Below are 18,887 nucleotides of genomic sequence, written 5' to 3'. Positions count from 1 at the left end.
GAAAGGGACGCTCGGACAAGACAGCCAGCCTGTTCCACAGACGTGACTCATAAGCACGCTCGGACGTGAAGGGATTTGGCATCTGATGGAATTAGGCCTCTTTCATCTCCTTCCCCACCCCACTGACCCCAACAGCAAATTCCCACCAGCTTCAAAGAGGGAGAACTCCATCAGTAGCCAGTCACAACTATTGCAGCTCTTGGTTTTGTGTTGGGTAAAGGCTTTTTTTTAAGATGGAAGACTGGTAACAAAGGCTCCTATTATATGGTGAAATACCAGTCTTAGGCAGGAATTAAATGAATAACAGAATCACAAGTCCCAGATCAAACAGTCACAACAACGGGTAAGCAAAACATACAAATGTCACGATCAATCCTCTTATTCCAAGCACATGCTTTGTAAAGCACGATAAACACCATTTAACTTCTCCCCAAATTCTCAAGCAAACAAAAACATCCAAGCAGCATCTGTCATTTATTCATATTGACCAAGAAAATTAAAACAATTTAGCCAGTATACTGGAAAATGAAGCTCAAAGCAGGTGGTAAAAACAAAATTCACAGACATCAATAGCCTCAACTGACTTCCTGGACCTACCAGGAGACATCAGCATCTCTTTTTGCCTCGAGCTCTGTTTGAGCCTCACCACTCTATTCTCCATTTAAGGGTTTCAAGCGAGCTATAGACAACCTGAGCTTGAATATGTTTTTTGGTTTTGGTGTGTGTTGTGGTTTTTTTAAACTCCACAAAAGCAAGCAGTTAATTTTATAAGCATTCCCCAGGAAAACATGCAATTAAAAATACAATATAACACAGGCAACTTCCACTGCTGAATGCCAGTTCAGCTGTCAGCAAGCAAAGAGCTAGCAGAGAAAATACCAGGGTTTCAGATCACATCACCTGGGAGGACTGCTGTAAAATATTTGAAAATCTTCACTTTAATAGCAATATTATAAGCATGTTTCACAGGAAGAAGTCTTCCCTATATGCAGAGACCCTAAAGTGAGAGTATATTATGTGTAATTTTGCACAATTATGTTCATGATACATAAACTACTTCATTAAAGAATGCCATAGGTTTAGCCTCACTTTGAAAACAATCTTCCTCCTATCATCTAAGAATTTTTGAGGGGGAAAAAGGTATGTTTTTATAACCAGTCTTCCCCCCCAGCAAGATCTACTCATTGATGGCCACAAGGGCCTCCAAGAGTTGAGGGCCAGCAGGAGGAAAGGCATCTGCATAGGCAGACAAGGGATGATCACTCTCACAGGAGAAGAAGCAGGGAACTATCAACCAGTCCATTTAAAACGAGCCATGAAAGAAACAGGATCCAGAATATTTGTTAAAATCTAGAACTAGTCTATGGGAAGTAGTGCTTCCAGAAAGATAAGTGAAGTACCTCCAGCTGAAGTGCTAGTCATGGGGCATAAACCACTGTAACCAATTTTTGAAAATAACCCAGAGACACAGCTGAAATAAACCTCAACATAAAGAGCAAAAGCAAAACAAGAAAACAAGAAATAAATATAGGAACAGGCTACTGGAGAAAATGTTTCTCTAAGAGTGGCCAGCTGATCTTTAAAATTTAATCACAATTCACCAGTCGATGCTTTCTTACATGTTTTATCAAGACACACTTCCCTGTAAAGCCCTCTAGTACACCCTGGTCATGTCTTTGCAGGGGCCACTTAAACAAATCAATTAGTCATTAATACCTAGGGTGCATCCAGCTTAATAAAATAGTCTTTTAATCCATTATCATAGATCAGAAATAATCCCTGCAGAGTAAATGATGCAGTATCTTAACAGTCATGCTGTGCTAACAATTGAGATCAGGGTTACAGAGATCATTTCAGAGCTTTACATAATTTTCAGTTTAACAATAAAAATCTACATGTGGCTTACTAGGACAAGTTTGTTTTGTTAACTCCTGGGTATTAATGAGCTTACATTCATTTTATGGGATTAAAGTCTGGTTTAAGTTTTTAAAAAGTTACCCAAGGTCATAACTAGTTAGGAAGGTTACCAGCTTTCTTAAAGGACTGAACAGACTGCAAAACCAGTGCAAGACTCTCAGGTCTATTTAATTTGTTTCCTCCCACTAGGTATAAATTGACAGGGAACAGCTCTTCTCTTTTATAAATGAAAGTTATACCATAAAATAATACTAGCAAATCCAGAACCATGCTAAATAAGGGAGCTCAGGAACCAAGCCTAAAGCCTGAAGTTACTCTATTTGCAAAGCACGAGCTGGGCTAGGCAGCACAGAACAGCAATCCAGAACATTCATTTGGCAAAACAGGGCAAAGCCAGGGGCTAACTGATTCGAAGTGCAAGTGTACTCACCTTCTCCAAAGCTCAGATGCTCGTATCATAGCTGTAAACAGAAAGCATCAGCTATTCACAACACAGACACTGCAGCTGCCTTCTGATGGTGGGTGCTTTCACAAACTGATTAAAATAACCAAGCAGGCTTCATTTGCACGTGGACTGCTGGGATCTAAATCACCCACTTAATATATTCACCAATTTAACTACTGACCTAGAACACAAAGAGAGCTTTGATGCCCTCTGTATCCCTGCCCATCAGTGCTGACAGAGATGTGTCTTTCTAGACTCTTCTGAAGCAAGGCAAGTGGAAGAGGTCAAGTACTACCTTACATACCATCTTTTTTTGAACCCCTTTAAAAAGCTCACAGATTTACCATGTACATAAGAGGTAAGTGGTGATAATTTACCTGCATATTTGAATACAGCCTCTACGACACATTCTAGTGCACACCATAACTGTAATTCCACGTACTGCAATTAGATCATGGCTTCTGAAATGTGTTCATTATACCATTTACACCGTTTTAAAAGCACCACTGGATATGTTTTATCTTTCCTCTCACACAGGAGTCTGTTGTCACCTCCTGAAATTTCAGACAGACAAATACTTAAGCATCAGATATATTTATTAGACAATTCAAAAAGTCAGTTTTATTAGACAACTCAAAAAGAAAAGTGGAATATGTTTTAATACTTCATCTCAAGAACCTGGCAATCACAGAAAATAAAAATAGTGTTTACAAAGTTACAAAAGCTGCACTGCATTCAGAAATACAGAAAACATGATTAGTTGACAAGGAAGCTTTATAAAATGCAGTAACAGGTTTTCAGCTGATTATGAAACATAGTGATATTGCCACATATATTCATTCACAAAATCAGCACAGTATTGAAGTTAAGGCACTTTGGATACACAGTATTCAATTCCATATAGGAAAACAATTTCAGAGAAACCACAGTAAATTCCTACTGGTAGACAGTGACAGTATGCCCAGTACTGGCCATCAAAGCACCAGGTTTGTGTGAATGAGTGAAGCTCTTGATAAAAAAAGCACTGACATTTTTTTTTTTTACCCTATTTGGTATCAAATACTCATTCAAGCAAATTTACTTTTAAAGAGGTCAAGGAAGATTTCCACTATTTAAACACTGTTAAACACAATTTTTAAAGTTAAACATTTTAAAATAAAAGTCCATGGTGAAAACTGCATGAAGTTCACATTAAGGATTAGTGCATGTAGCTGCTTCAAAAGAAGAAGAAATAAAAAAAAAAGCATTGACTGTCTCCATCCAACATTTACCTGCTGTTTTATGAGGTACCCACCAACCACAGTAATATCAAAGCCTGTACTTTCTAGTCCTCCTTTTCATTTCAGATTGTCGTAGGTTTACTGCCTCTATCCCAATCTGCCACAAGCACACTACTAACAGACCTAGAACACATTCTACAAATGATGATCCTCTAATTTAAAGAAAAAGTAATCTCAGCTGTCTTGAAAGCAAAATTTCATTAGTAATTGAGTAGTTTTGTAGACCTCTATTGCAGCCTTCTTCGGTACATAAATTCTAAGGAGTAAAAATACTGGAGAACCTAAGCCTGCAAGCACACAAGTATTTTAACAGGGGTTAAATAGAATTGGTAGCAATGACATTAGGCATTTACGGGATCAGGCACTTAAATCGTGTATTATTGTTGCTGTTTTACTTCACCAATTTGAATGAAACATGCTATGGTATAGAAAAAAAAAAGCAACTTCTTCAAAAATCAAAGCAGGACATACATATGGAAACTATGATTACTCTAAATAACCTGGCTCATAATTAGAACAAATAATTTCCACAGTAGTACTTTACAAACCAGCAGGGTCCAACAGAGTTCACCTAAAGTCAGGAAGAAGACACTGTAAGAGCACGTGTTTATGCACAGCATCTTTACAAGAATATTCCTGCTACGTCCTTCATGAAGCATTAACATCCAGAAAACACTGTCCTTTAATGTTAATTAGTCTTTTACAAGAATGACAGCCTAGACACACTTCAGTATAAAATACAGCTACTCAGCATGTAATGTGAAGTGTTCACCTTACATCTGAAGTTTAAATTTAAAACATGTAATTAACCTTCCTGAAACATGATGTTCCATTTCTACTTAAGTGATACGACATTACTTGGACCACAGAATGATTTCTGTACCCTTCTTCCAGGGCACTGAGCATAAACAAAAGACCCAGTATCAGAGCGCTCATTAACATTCATTAATTTTCGAACCTTTGCTCTGCACAGCAATCCACAGGACACCAGTTTGCAGTACACGAGTATCGAGAGAGTTTGGAGAGCAGCATAAGTAGTTCCATACAATTTAGGGGGCAAAAAGCACTGCGTTGGTGAAGCTGCCACGTCTTGCAGGGTGGATCCTATTTCCTCTCATACAATGTCCCTCACAGCTACCCAGGGTGGTAACAGTCAGCTGTGAACTACCTCACACAACTATAAAATACTCATTTGCAATCTGCTAGCCTAAAGAACTTGCAATCTTAAAACACAGCCTATGCAGGAGTTCAACCTCTTACTTCTCAGAGCACAAACGTCTTTATGTCCATTTTTCTATGAAAGAATAAACTGTCTCTTCCTTTACCCCTTTGCAGATTACTGAAATGTCTTCTAGAGTTCAGGTTGTATCAGAATGCATTTTTACAGAACTACATGCCTCCACAATCTGCAGGATTCAGCAAGTCAAAACAGTAATAGTTTACTTGTATAAGTGTGATAATGTGAATGTTTAACTAGGATAATGCTATCTAAAAATATAGTGTTTTAATATAACAACCTTTTCTTACAGACAAAAAAATAGTAGTTGAATAAGTATGTTTTAAAAGCAATGCAAACTGAGTAGGTAAGAAGTCCTACCCAGCAGCACACTCACTTCTTTGCAATTCAGGCATTTCACACGTAAGAATACAGAGTTGAATACTAAACTGTGATTGTAAGTGGCCAGAGCGTAGCTTCTTTTATCAGCCTTCATAAGAGAAGTAACGTCAGCTTTAAGCATTAAAGAGGCATTAAAATATATTATTCCCAAAATATATCCACAGTTGTTAAGTTGAATAGCGACAAGGCCTGAGTATCTTTGGCGGGGGGGGATTATTTTTTAAATGAACACCATAATTGGAAGGAAGGATTTTTAACCTGGGTTATTTTCTTTCATTAGGTAGTAAAAGACTTGGTATAACCTATGTTTGTTTTTATGTTATCAAGAAAAAACACTAAAATTACAATTACTCAGATGAAAAGCAAGTACTCATTCATCCCTAATCAAAGCAGAAAGATTGATCAAGTTGAACATTACCAAGTAGGATAGTTTTTATATTGGCCTATTTTGATTACATGGTTAAAAACCCCAACAGGCATGCTGACCAATATCATATGTGTCAATAATACTACTGTGATTAAAACAAAAGTTAATGCATATATAGTGAAAAAAATGAGTAAAACAGTTTATGTTTTATAAACTTATCCAGGGATAAATTTGCAATGGTGATTTTTACCGAATACATTAAGACAGCTGTCACAAGGGCCTTTTCCCTTTGGCTGAAATGCATTTTTTAAAAGCATATTATGATCTGATAATGTAAAACTACATGCATATGCACACCCATACATCTCAGCATGCACACACACGTATGTTATGATATATACACATGTACACACACAGAGTATACATAAGGGGATACATGCTGTAATATATTACCAGCATCAGAGCGACGTCCTACCACTGTTCCCAGCTAAAGTCATCTCCTCTACCAAACACAAGAAAAAAGCCTAAAATAGTAAGGAAAATGACTGCATTGCCAGCCAGCACCAGACCACAGGCTCCCCATTTGATCTGAAATGCAAGGAAATGAAACAGTCAAAGCAGTTCTTATACGACAGGTTCAGGCCAGTTATTTATATGCATTAAATAAACTAAACAAAATACTACAGAAAGGTGCTAAAAGCATAAAGAAAAAAGACAAAGAATAAATAATTCAATTTGTGTGACTAATTATTCAATTAGCAACCACTTATATTATTAATACAAGCTTCAACAGACAGGCTAATAACACTATATTTTACAACAAAATAATTACCTTGCCATACAAGTCACTAAAACATACCTAAATCACAGAAAAATCTGGTGAGACTAGAGCTCTCCTTTAATTGCTATACAACAAAATAAAAGATAGTCTTTCAAATAAATGTCAGTAACAAGCACAGAAAAGAGTACATGGTCTTAAAGGTAAATAACTTTAACGATCTGCCCCAGTAAGTTTACTCAAATAAGTGATAGTGCTCTTAAAAGATATAGCTATGAATGAGAGTTCCCCCTCGTGGTCCCTTCTGGTCCTGCCTACTGTCAGATCCACAACTCAAAAACCAAAATGCAGTGTCAGGGAAATGGTGCATTACAAATAAATTCAAACTAAGCACACAAGTTTTAAGGAAAACTGAAAGACCGAAGAGGCAACACAACACAGAAAAATGCCACTGGGTAGTCTGGGAGACAGGATGAAAGAGTTCTTTGCCTTGCAAAATAAATGTGTCAAAAATCTCACCACTGAAGAGCAGTTCAGAAAGCAAAGAGAAAAGAAGCTAGCAGAATTTCCTCAGACTTTGAGGGGAGAAAGCATGAGCTTGGGAAATGCTTTGAAAACCAGAAGGGCAGCTCTGGAAGTTTGACCTTTTATCTTTTAACTGATAATGCACTCCAGTCACCAAGCTTTCAGCATCCTAAATGGAGAAAGAAGACATTCCGAGATAAAAATAAGGCAGATGGTGCAAGAAGCAGCGCAAAAATTGATGAGAGAGAGGAATGAGATGTAGGAGGAGATAACATCTTGGATTGGACCAAAACAAATCTGGAAAAAAAACAGCTAAAAACTTTTCAGTCATGCAAGTCCTTTGTTCAGGTCAAAAAGCAGCATTGACAGACAAAACTTCAGCAGTGTGATTATGTTCAACAGAATCTAGAAACATCACAATAATGAAATTAAAGACAGGGTTCACAAGCAGCAACAGTGCACTTAAAGATCATACTCAGCAAGCGAGCATCTCACAATAAAAATTAGCAAGCAGAACTTACCGCTTCAACCCGTGCGAGGATTATAGGAAATCCAAAGGCAGAAACAACAATTCCAGTTGTGAAGAAATATGCCAATTCCCTGCAGGCACTGCTGGCTGCATCACTGTCATCACTTACTCTTTTTGCAATGAAGTGGGGAATGGGGCAGATGAAGTAAAATATTAAGACAAACAGAGGCCAGTATACACTGGGGAGGGAGGAAAAAGGAGATACACAATCAGTTTAGATGGATGCTTCGCTAAAAAGTATCTTCAGAAAAAGTAATTGCAATAGCTGTAATCCTACTTTATGGTTTGAAAAGTGGATTATGTGATTTAACCACAAGTTTTCAGCCAAAAGGGCGATCCTACCTCATTTTCCCTGCACACCGGCAACAAGCACTCATACGGCCTCGCGTAGAGCAGGATCCACTCTCACACGACCAAGTGTTAATTTATTTTACATTTTCATCACCCTGCTGATTCAGCTCACACCACCGCCTCACAAAAATGACAGTGACCACTCAGGGAACAGGAAATACAGGCAAGCGGGACGGGAACCAAGAGCTTCCCCAAATTAGAGGGATGCTGGAGTCTAAACAAGCCGGCCGCGAAGGCACACCCTTGCACACTCATCTCTGTGAGCGCTCCCATCAGCTTCACCTGGATTTTTAGGATAACAGACATCCCCATGGGAGTCTTGTGGTAGGAGGGTTGTTTAAAAAAACAGGGAAGTAAGGGAAAGAATAGTGCAGGGTTAAAAATGCCTGTTTAGCAAGATGGCACCGCTTTTCCTGAGAAAGTATAGAGCTGTTTGCGGTCATTTTTTAATGGAAATGCAAGTACTGGCTAAGGAGGGGGTATTTAATCACAACAAGAGAGCCAGAAAGCAGGGGACTCCTGGCAGACACCTACAGCCAAACAGCTCGATTAAATGAGATCAGCACCTCAATTAACAGATATAAAGAGGATGATGTGTCGGAGAGGAAGCCTGCCCGCTCACCCGTAGTACTCCAGGGCACAGCCCAGCATGAGGAACGTCAGCCCGATGGCCCCGCTGAAGGACAGCCCCACGAGAGCTGCAACGGCACAAGGCAGGCGGTTACCGCTTCCCCCTCCCCGCCACGCCCGCCCGGTCGCTCTGCTCCCTCAGAGGGAGGGTCCCGGCCCGCGGGCGGGCAGCGGCCCGGCAGCGCTCGGTACCTTTGATGCCCGCCATGTTCGGGGCTCTCACCGACGCCGAGCTGAGGTGGCGACCAGCGACTTCCGCCTACTGGCCCCGCCCCCTCCTGCATCACGTGAGCAGCCGCCTTAAAGGGGCGGTGTCACGCATGAGGCGCTGCCCCGCCCCCGGGCGGGAAGGGGGCGGTGCCGCTTTAAGGCGCGGGCGGTGGCTCGCTGTGAGGGAGAGGCTGCGGCGAGAGCCGCCCGTCGCCATGGTTACGGCGCTGGTTCCCTGCCTCCAGCCAGGCCTTTAACGTATACATACACACAAACATGCATAGGTCTTTTTATATATGGTGTATATGTGCATAAATACATGTATACATGTGTGCACAAGCACGATTTAAATACATACATACAGTTTTAAAGAGCCCCCACCCACCAGTCGCTGCCATTTTGCAGGCTGCTCCTGAAAAACCCTGTTTTCACCCCAAAATTTGGGCCCAGGCACCTGCTTCCCTCATACAGTGCCTTCTCAGGATCTGCATAATCCACCTTTCTGCTAATCCGCAGGGAGAATGGCACAACTTTTGTACATCAGTGTTTTTCAAGTCTTAGATTTTTCAGATTTGCATTTTTGACCCAAGAACAGCCTTTCTGAGGGAGATTTTGCACAACCCTTTGTATACACCTTCCCCAGAGAGATTTTCTGTAGATAATCTCCCATCTCTGCCTATCAGATCTTCTTCTCATTTCATATATTCTCTGATACAGATATTTTTTCCCAATTCCATTATTAATTTTAAATCATTTAGAACCAAGAAGGCTGCCTAATTAAAAGAGCAGGCTTAAATAGCTAAATGCTCCAAGGGAACATTTTGTTAGGTGCTACGTTTGCTGACTTGCTTGGCTGTGGGTCCCTAAAGCGTAGTAGCATAAGAATAGCAAATGACAAATTGTTTCCAAAATGTCTTAATTTGGGAAAACGACCTGGAATGCCAACCTGTGAATTACTGCACAGCGTTAATGACCACTTTAAAGAGGTGATGTTGACACGAGCCAAGGCACACCACCCGTATCGTACGAGCTGGTGGACATCATTAACCTTGTGGTCTGGTCACAATTAGTGAGCAGCAACCAAGCTCAGCATTTCTGGGCTTATTTCGAGGCATGCAAACAGCAAATGATGTGGAGACCCTTTCCCTGTACCCTCCCATACTGTAAATCCTTTGGCTGTCATCAACAAGCAAAAAAAAAAAAAAACCCTAGGAGTTCTAATACAAGCTTACATCTTGGTACAGCTGCTGCTAATGTAAATGGTTTTGTACCTACAATAAATATACAAATGCACACCTGACTTTACTTGTCTAAACAATCAAAAGGTAGAAGCACGTTAAGTTACCACCTTCTGTTTCAGCTAAAGGGTTGAAGGGTTTTTCTCTTAAGCATGAAAGGCTGCATCTTTTCCCATTGCAAATGTTGTCTAAATTAAGCCCTTACTGTTCTTATAATCTGCTTGCAGTAATGGGAACTGGCTTCTTCATGTAGCTTATTTGCTCTTGAGGAAATAAAAGCTCTAGGAAAAAGAAGTATTTGTCTCTCAAGCAAGTAATTTATGGTTACCTTTACATGTAACACACAGGTCCCAGCCAGACCTGCGCTAGAGCAACAGGCAGAGGTGTTAGTCATACAGGTAAGCAACACAAGAAGTTTCTACTTAACATACATGGATTCGTTGTTGTTTATCCAGCATTTGCAAAGAAATTACTCTGAACTGTCTTTAAAGCAAGAAGGTAGAGTTCCGCCCCCGAGCACAAAAGATACCTGAATATGTTAATTTGAGCTTTTTAATGTATATACAAATGTTTTAGACCAGTCACAATTTCATTGACTATATACTGTATTTACAAAAATTACAATAATTTAGTCAAACAGTAAACCTGAACATTGATAACCTCTGTCACTACCAGATATGACAAGAATTTTTTTTTTTTAGTTAACTATTTTGATATACATACATCCTAATACTTTCATGCATCCATAAAAACATTAGGGATGGAAGTAATCAAAGCTTAAGTGGGGTAGGGTTTCTTTTGGTAGATAAAGTTTAATGATGGATTTGTATTTTGTGAATGTGTGAGTATCCAGAGTTATGTGCCATGACAAACTCGATACAAAGCTAACGTAGTTTTCATTATTAAAAAAGTACATTATAGTAATGAGATTCTTTTTATTATATAGGCATAGGTCACAATATCTACAAATGCGAATGAGAAACAGTAAACCAACAAATCACAGGAACATGATTCACATTCCAGTTATCTCTTTAAATAAGACAAGCACATACTGGATCAAAATATTAATAAATAACATCCAGTTTGTTACTATTATCTTAAGGTCTTTTATATAAAAGGAGACCTATGTGTTGGCTTCACATTTTCAGTTAATGGTAGTAAATAATGGACCAATACAACAAAAGGATGACTTTTATACAGAGAGCAATGTACTTTGACACACTGTCTTTGCAGTAAATTTTTACCACTTGAAAATGTAAGTGCAACAAGTGGATTGTCTTTAAAAACTGCCAGCTTTAAAGACTCGCATCGGATGGCAACCTGTTCCTTAAGCAGTAAATACAAATTATTTCCTGCCCATCTTCTTAATATACCTGCCCTTTCAAAGCTCAAATACAGATGCAACATGTTGGTAAATAAACTGCTAGCTTTAATTATTCTACAAAAGGAGAAGGCCAGAATTTGGGATGAAGAGCATAACTTGCTTTTTAACTCGGAAAGATGCTTCAGCTTTAGCATCAGAGATATTTACTTGTGATACTATTGCTTTGGTCCAATATAAACTTTTAAGATAATCAATTTGCACTGTATTTACTCCAAAAATCAGACCTGGTCCACAGATGTCTACGTGACAGCTTGTACACCATGGTCTGAAAAGTAAAGTTGCAACAGATGCATTCTGCCGAGAGCCTTTGCCAAGTGCTCTGGAGCTGATAAAGGCATAGAGGTGATACAAGTGGGCTGGAAAAAGTCTTCCAAATCCTCAGGAGGGGAAGCGTTACCTACAGACTAGGAAGTTTCTAAAACTTTGCAGCAGAGTTTTAGTTTGTTGGTATTTCTTTTGTTTGATGGTTTCAAGCTGTTGATGGGAACTTCATGGAAAATGCAGTACATGCTCATTCTTTTACAACTGTGGATACACTCTTCCCCCCAATTCCCTGTTCCCCCAGAACTGCTGTTTAACAAACCAACAAGGTGCTGTTTAACATCAATTCCTTGTCGTTTGCTTTAAAAGACACTTGCTCCATAATGCTGAGGAATTTCTTCCGCACATTTCACTGCTGGCCTGTGAGATGAAGTACAGTATTAATGTGTAGAGCAGCAGTCAGCTGCCACACTGATCTAACCCCGGATTCAGCTTTGTCTCTATTCAGGCATACTATACTATATGAGCAATTAAGCAAATGGTGACTGTTAGAAGTGTGCCTAAACCATATCTGAGCACTTAAATTTGATAAAGTTCGACCCAAACCTAGGAAGAAAGTACATGGAAGTTTAGGCTTCACCACCAGTTATTGAACTCAACTGAAGTGTTGCCCTATCACATATCACAAAAAAGCAGGACATTCATCAGCTACACTCTGTCGGAGACAGAACAATTCCACCTTTTCCCAGAATGTGTCCTCTCTCGCCCCACTTGAATCCAAAGAAAAATATAAAAGTTACAAGAAACCATAACCCCATGGCTCTCGTATGGCAAGCCAGGTGGCTAGAGTTCCTCTGAGCTCAAGGATTCTCGACACAAGTATAAGGAAACCTTTTTCTTGTTCTTCATGATAAGTATGAGGCTCTTAGTTTTCTGAAACTTCTGAATTTCCAGCCAGAGTTTGGTTGATCTGTGACATTTGTGACAAGAGACTATATAAGTACTAGCACAGGTCTGTAGTGGAGACTGAGAAAGTACCTAATACAAGGGTTTTTGTCCTTGATTTTCAAATTCTGACCAGGCATCATTTAGCTCCATAAATATCATCTTTGCATATTGTTCGTATGGCTGCCCAGTAGCCTGGAATAAAAACAGAAAGACAGATATCACATCTACCAAATCAGACTACAAAAAGTTGACATTTGAGCAGCTAGATTCCCAAGCAGTTATCGTTCACTTCCCACAAATGGTTTTCACTTATTCTTTGACAAGAGTAAGCTAAGTGGAGGGCTGCTTACCTTGTTTACAGCTTAAGAATTTCTTGGCTTTTCTGCTCCTCAGAGCTGATAACCCCCTAAGTGTGACAGAGTAAAGTACTGCAGTCCCAAGAGAAAAAAAATTAACCTAGGCTTTGTAAGAGACATTTTACCTGCACTGAAGGGAAAAAGCTGCCACCTGACACAGTTCCTCGATAAAAGCAATATTCCTGCAAGCCTCCAGGCAGCCCACATCTTCTCAAGCCTTGCCCACCGCTTTGAAACTCTCAGGGCCTCCATTTCCGTAGAAGTGGAAGCCTCATCACCATAGGATTTCCCAGATGGCACCACTGCACTGCGGTTGGCAAGTGTAAGTAGCAAGACCACAAGCCACAAGTTGGATAATCAGATAACCTGATTCTTTGAGTTTAGAAGTTTGATTTTAAGACCCTTGTCCTTTCATATGCCTTTATCACACCCTCATCTCCTTTAGCAGGCACAATATTCTGGACTGTTTTTCACCACCAGTATGGCTTAGAGTCAAAGTGAGGGTGACAAAAGCTGAAGATCTGAATCTCTGTTGCTTGGAGCAGCGTGTACCAAGCACAGTCTTGGGGCTGGGAGTGATTAGAGTCCTCACCTTTCAGAAACTGGCAAAAAATTCAAACTACTACTTTCTACAAAGCTGTTTGCACCAATAAATTAAGCAATTACATGTAACATTTTATAATTGCCATCCAGAGGGACCTTGACAGGCTGGAGAGCTGGGCCCGTGCAAACTGCATGAAGTTCAACAAGGCCAAGTGCAAGGTCCTGCATGTGAGTTGGGGCAATCCCAAGCACAAATCCAGGGTGGGCGGAGAATGGATTGAGAGCAGCCCTGAGGAGAAGGACTGGGGGGTGATGGTTGACGAGAAGCTCACCATGAGCCGGCAATGTGCGCTTGCAGCCCTGAAGGCCAACTGTATCCTGGGCTGCATCCCCAGCAGTGCGGCCAGTAGGGCGAGGGAGGGGATTCTGCCCCTCTGCTCCGCTCTCGGGAGACCCCCCCTGCAGTGCTGCGTCCAGCTCTAGGGCCCCAACATAAGAAGGACACGGAGCTGTTGGAGCGAGTCCAGAGGAGGCCACGAAGATGCTCAGAGGGCTGGAGCACCTCTGCTATGGAGACAGGCTGAGAGAGCTGGGGCTGTTCAGCCTGGAGAAGAGAAGGTTCCGGGGAGACCTTCTAGCACCTTCCAGTGCCTGAAGGGGCTACAGGAAAGCGGGAGAGGGTCTTTTTACAAGGGCATGGAGTGACAGGATGAGGGGGAACGGTTTTAAACTGAAAGAGGGGAGACTGAGATTAGATACTAGGACAAAATTCTTTGCTGTGAGGGTGGTGAGACACTGGCCCAGGTTGCCCAGAGAAGCTGTGGCTGCCCCCTCCCTGGCAGTGTTCAAGGCCAGGTTGGATGGGGCTTGGAGCAACCTGGTCTGGTGGAAGGTGTCCCTGCCTGTGGCAGGGGGTTGGAACTAGCTGATCTTTAAGGTCCCTTCCAACTCAAACCATTCTATGATTCTATGATATGATAATTAAGAGAATAGTGACAATGTCTGAACAATGTGAAACTAGGAAAACCTTACCTTGTCAGGATGAACGACAAGCACTGCCCGCCGGTAGACCTTCTTCACTTGCTCTGGTGTGACAAGATCTGCCATACTAACAGGTTTCCACTTGGTCTCCCCTGCCCATAAGACCGTATGCATTGTGGACAGCAGGGCTCTTATATTTCTCTCCTTCCCTTCAATCCATTCCAGTACCTGGAGAGAAAAGTGAGTCTCAATTTATGCCTTACATTAGATATTCCAGTAGGAAAAAGTTTCTTCATTTGAATAGCAATGACTCCAAGGAGCGTCTTACATTTCTTTCCAAGCTTTAGAAAACCTTTGGAAGACATTTGTCAGTCTCTACTTTGTCTTTAGTTTTTATATCACTGCTTGAAGGTTAAAACACACCTTGAGCAACATCCCTGCTAAAAATACTGAGTTGGTAAAGCTTATAACAGTCATGAGATGGAATAGTCAAAAGATAAATGAAATGTTTAGCTGTGGGGCTCTTTAGCAAGCTTAATTGCATACCTAAATAAGCTCAATGGGAACTTTGCTGTGGATGTGTATCTTTTGTGCATGCCTAGAGTTAAGTCTTCTAAAGACTCATGTTGAAAGTTGGCTTCAATAAGAATCCTTTCCAGGATCAAAGAAAGCAATAGATAGTCCGCTTTCCTACATGATGTAGTTGCCTTAGTGGCTGCCACCTTAGCCTATGGCTGGAGAAGGGGAGGAGGAAAGGGAAGCAAATATGAAAACCAAAGCATAAATAGATTTAACAGTCCCAGGCTGAAGAAGTGACTCAATGAAATAAAATGGAGCGAAGGGAATTGTATTGGGAAGGGAGAATCAGCTGGGTGCTTCAGTTTGCTGAGGGGGAGAAATGTTGCACACATTAAGTAGTACCACATGAATCGCTGAAGTTGTAGAGCGTATGAACTGGGATAAGTGTTGCCCACTTGAAGGCCTGACAACTGTCCAGCTTGGTTACGAGTGGCTGACGTCCACGGCCAGCATGTTTGCTGGCACACGCTTTCCAAAGATAAAACCTTTCCACAAGATTAAAAAAAAATATAATAAAAAATTAACTCATTTTGTTTTCTAGAAGCTTGCTTGGCTTTTGCTTGGGCTTTTCCTCTCAGGTCTGTATCCTTCTGTAATTATAATTTGTGGCTTCATATTTCAACTGCAGAGTGGGACAGAGTGAATTCCCTTCCTAACAGACCTGTAGTTTGGCAATTTATTGAGGAGAGATGAGAGAATTCCACAGCGGGCAAGATTAGTGAGACAGAGGATTAGTTCAATTAGCTGTGCCTGCTAATCAGGGCTGGAGTGATGTGGAAGACGAGCAGCCCTGACAGCAACACTGAGCAACCATTGTTGTTTGCCACAGTCTGGTTTAGAACAGAAATGTAACCTTGGAGTTTTAAATCTAAACAAGAATATTGCTTACTTTTAGTTTCTCAGGGTCCATCTCCTTAGCCATTTCTTCTTTTCTCATCTCGGCTATTGTTTTGGGGCCCTTCTTGTCCTTGTGAGCGTTAAAACCTTGACCAGATAATAGATCTTCGAAATCTGCAGACACTTTTGGTTTTGCATCTTGAAAACCAAAAAGATTTGAAGTTGTTGTCACAATACAGGTTTATTGAACAATGCTTTTCTACCCAAGTCACAGAATCACAGAATCGACAAGGTTGGAAGAGCCCTCTGGGATCATCGAGTCCAACCATTGCCCTGACACCACCATGGCAACTAGACCAGGGCACTAAGTGCCATGTCCAGTCTTTTCTCAAAGACCTCCAGAGATGGTGACTCCACCACCTCCCTGGGCAGCCCCTTCCAATGGCTAATGACCCTTGCTGAGAAGAAATGCTTCCTAATGTCCAACCTGAACCTCCCCTGGCCAAGCTTGAGGCTGTGTCCTCTTGTCCTATCGCTAGCTGCCGGGGAGAAGAGGTCGACTCCCACTTCACTACAGCCTCCCTTCAGGTAGTTGTAGACTGCAATAAAGTCACCTCTGAGCCTCCTCTCACTTAAGTCACCCCCCACACTTATCACTATAACAGTCTCCCAGTGCTAATGAGCGTGTAGGTGCTCACAGAAGAGGTACAAGTTAATGCTACTTTTTAATTATTGTTATTGAAGCCCACTTGGAATCCAGGTTTTCCTACATACTAGAATGCTTTAGAGTCTAGGACAGGACAACTAGTGTTGAACTTTGTATATCATCAAGTGATCAGCATGACTTACTTGCTTAGACCCTAACCTGTTGGGGTGTTTGAGCATTAAAGCAACATTAGAAGGAGCCAGCCTTTTGGCTGCTGAACTCTGAAAAGCTTACCAACATTAGCTGGTCCTTTTCCACGTTCGTTTTGTGCTCCCGGCATTGCTGAGAAGCTCACGTTGTAATTGGGCTTGTTCTGGGGAGAGGCATGAGGCATGCTTGGCTGGGCTTTGGGTTGTGCCTGCTGCCAGCCGTAGCCAGCTCCTTGCTGCCAACCGCTGCCGCCCATGGGCTGGGGAGAGGGTTTCTGCGGCGAGGGGGGGAATCCTCCACCCATCCCGGTCGGCGTGGTTGGTTTACTGGCAAACGAAGGGCCACCTGCAGAGTAGGGAGACAGGAGTGACGGTGTGCATCAGCAAACGGGATATTGACTGGCCTTCGGAAAAGGGAACCCAAACAAAATCCCCCAGGCAGCCAGCTTCTATTTTCAGCTCTGCCACAAACTTATTTTTGCAACATCAAGCAAAGCCCTTCAACTTCCTTGTCACTGCTCTGTAAGCTGCTTAAAAGACAGCACCTGCCTTTGAAGATTGCACAGGAATTGGAGTAGTGGCTCGTTGGGGAAACACGGGGAAAGCTACATGCAGCTAACTGGGAACCACAGCTGCTGCGTGTTATGGTGGCAGCATCAAGCTGACGTATGTTGAAATAGCATCTCCTTGTTCTGTGCTGATGTAATACTATTCCAGAGTCGTGTGTTTCAGCACCTTATTACTTTAGGGGATGCTCCTCTGGCTTAGTTTGTGGTGGGAGTTACGCAGTGTTAATGTTTTATTATTTGAGACTAACAACCACACTCAACTTTGAGCTCTGGAACATGTCATGGAAATTGGATCAAGTGCCTTTGACTTAGTTATGAACAACAAAAATGTGGTTAAATATCCTGTGGATGCCAAGTCTTTTGTTTTTAAACTCCACAACTTTGCTACAGAATACATGTTTTAAAAGCACCTCGATGGCTCTGACGTGGGTCTTGGCATACTTTTTATTTTGCTCCTGCAGAGCAGCTAGTGATCCAGCAGAGGGAACTGGGAAACCTAATTCCAGAACCATGCTGGTACTGACGCAAAGGAGAAAACAAACATCAGATAAAACCACAATGGCTTGCAAAGAGCTGAAGGCAATGACAAAGGGAAGAAAAATCTATTTACCAGAGTCAGAGGAGCCGACATGCTGGGTTTTAAGGAAAACTTAAATAATTTGTCAGAACCGCCTTTTTAACACTGAGGTCAAGGGTTTGCTGATCATTTTCCGAGATAAAACAAGGAGAAAGTGCTTGTCTAAGCAGTCAAGCAAACAGTCCTTTGTAGCCAGGTACAAATAAAAATGGGTTTAGACTCCACCTTTAGGTAGTACTGCAAATCAGAGGCAGATTAGTGAGGTTCCACAAGTTTCCTCACAAAGGACAAAAATGAATCAAGTCCAGAAGGAAACAATTTCTCAAGGACCCCAGTAGCTTTGAAGGGCCAAAGTCTCTTCCCAGGCACTGCTCCAAGGTCTGTAGCAACAGTTCTCCAGTCAGAGTTAAACACAGAGCGTCCTTAGCCAGAGACTGTTTAGACTTGTGAGACAGAGGTTATGCTTTGCAATCCATATCGCCTATGAGGTGCTAACAAGTTGTTAGCAGGGTTTTTTTTGATGGAGGATCAGTAAAAGCACAGATTTGTAAGAACTTACAGAGAATCAGGCAGGAGGGAAAACCTGAAAGCAGCACTGGTGTGAAGGCAGGCTGAGAGGACCCACAGAGCTCTGTCACATACCAGGCTGCTCATCCTATTTCTCTAAAACAGAGCAAGCTGATAATTGTTTTATTTATTTATTTTTTTAAAATAAGGGATGCAAACCTGCTAAACTTGCTCCAAGAGACCCCAGATCAGCAAATGGATCCAGTGTTTGGGGTTTAGGCTGATGAGTGGGAGTGCTGTGGAGGGATCCTGTAGGACTGGTGGCAGCTGACTTACTTCCCACACCTAGGCCACCTTAAAGGGAAAAAAAAAGAAAATAAAAAATAACTCAGCTTTTATCCCTGTTTTACATGAGTGCAGCTCTTACCCAGTGCTCAGTCACATGTTAGAAGACCTCTGTTAAAATTAAGTGTCCTAATGTCAGGTTCCTAAGCAGTTTCAACTCAGCGTTGGCCCAGACTAGTTGCACACCCACTCACAATTAGGCTTAGCAACAAAAACATTCCCTAGACTGTCTGTGGTGACAGAGTAATGATGACAAA

At 41.6% G+C, this 18,887-nt stretch overlaps 2 protein-coding genes across 4 annotated transcripts in view; both read right to left on the bottom strand.

Moving 5' to 3' along the window:
* Window positions 1-2,843: 2,843 nt before the first annotated feature.
* On the bottom strand, window positions 2,844-8,715 carry LEPROT (leptin receptor overlapping transcript). 2 transcript variants are annotated; one of them, XM_068406224.1, is made up of 5 exons: window positions 8,633-8,715; window positions 8,433-8,508; window positions 7,452-7,638; window positions 6,081-6,215; window positions 2,844-2,916 (listed from the first exon to the last, which is right to left on the bottom strand). In XM_068406224.1, exons 1-4 carry the CDS (start codon window positions 8,646-8,648, stop codon window positions 6,099-6,101), a joined length of 396 nt encoding a protein of 131 aa, XP_068262325.1. In that variant the 5' UTR covers window positions 8,649-8,715; the 3' UTR covers window positions 2,844-2,916; window positions 6,081-6,098. The 2 variants fall into 2 exon arrangements, with proteins under 2 accessions (XP_068262325.1, XP_068262324.1); XM_068406223.1 differs by lacking the exon at window positions 2,844-2,916 and having other exon boundaries at window positions 2,941-6,215.
* A 1,628-nt stretch (window positions 8,716-10,343) lies between these two features.
* DNAJC6 (DnaJ heat shock protein family (Hsp40) member C6) overlaps window positions 10,344-18,887 on the bottom strand; it is a 51,022-nt gene continuing 42,478 nt past the window's right edge. The window contains exons 15-20 of one of the 2 annotated variants that reach the window (XM_068406082.1): window positions 18,505-18,639; window positions 16,718-16,978; window positions 15,830-15,975; window positions 14,413-14,589; window positions 12,572-12,673; window positions 10,344-11,953 (exon numbers count right to left, since the gene is read on the bottom strand). In XM_068406082.1, the coding sequence (XP_068262183.1) occupies window positions 12,572-12,673; window positions 14,413-14,589; window positions 15,830-15,975; window positions 16,718-16,978; window positions 18,505-18,639 (821 nt within the window). In that variant the 3' untranslated portion in view covers window positions 10,344-11,953. Of the gene's footprint in view, window positions 12,674-14,412; window positions 14,590-15,829; window positions 15,976-16,717; window positions 16,979-18,504; window positions 18,640-18,887 lie in introns of both variants that reach the window. The other variant, XM_068406083.1, reaches the window with a different exon arrangement.

The sequence above is a fragment of the Nyctibius grandis genome, chromosome 8 (assembly GCF_013368605.1).
Source record: "Nyctibius grandis isolate bNycGra1 chromosome 8, bNycGra1.pri, whole genome shotgun sequence".
NCBI lineage: Eukaryota > Metazoa > Chordata > Aves > Nyctibiiformes > Nyctibiidae > Nyctibius > Nyctibius grandis.
Note: the sequence above shows the minus strand (reverse complement) of the source record. Positions and strands in the feature narration are given on the sequence as shown.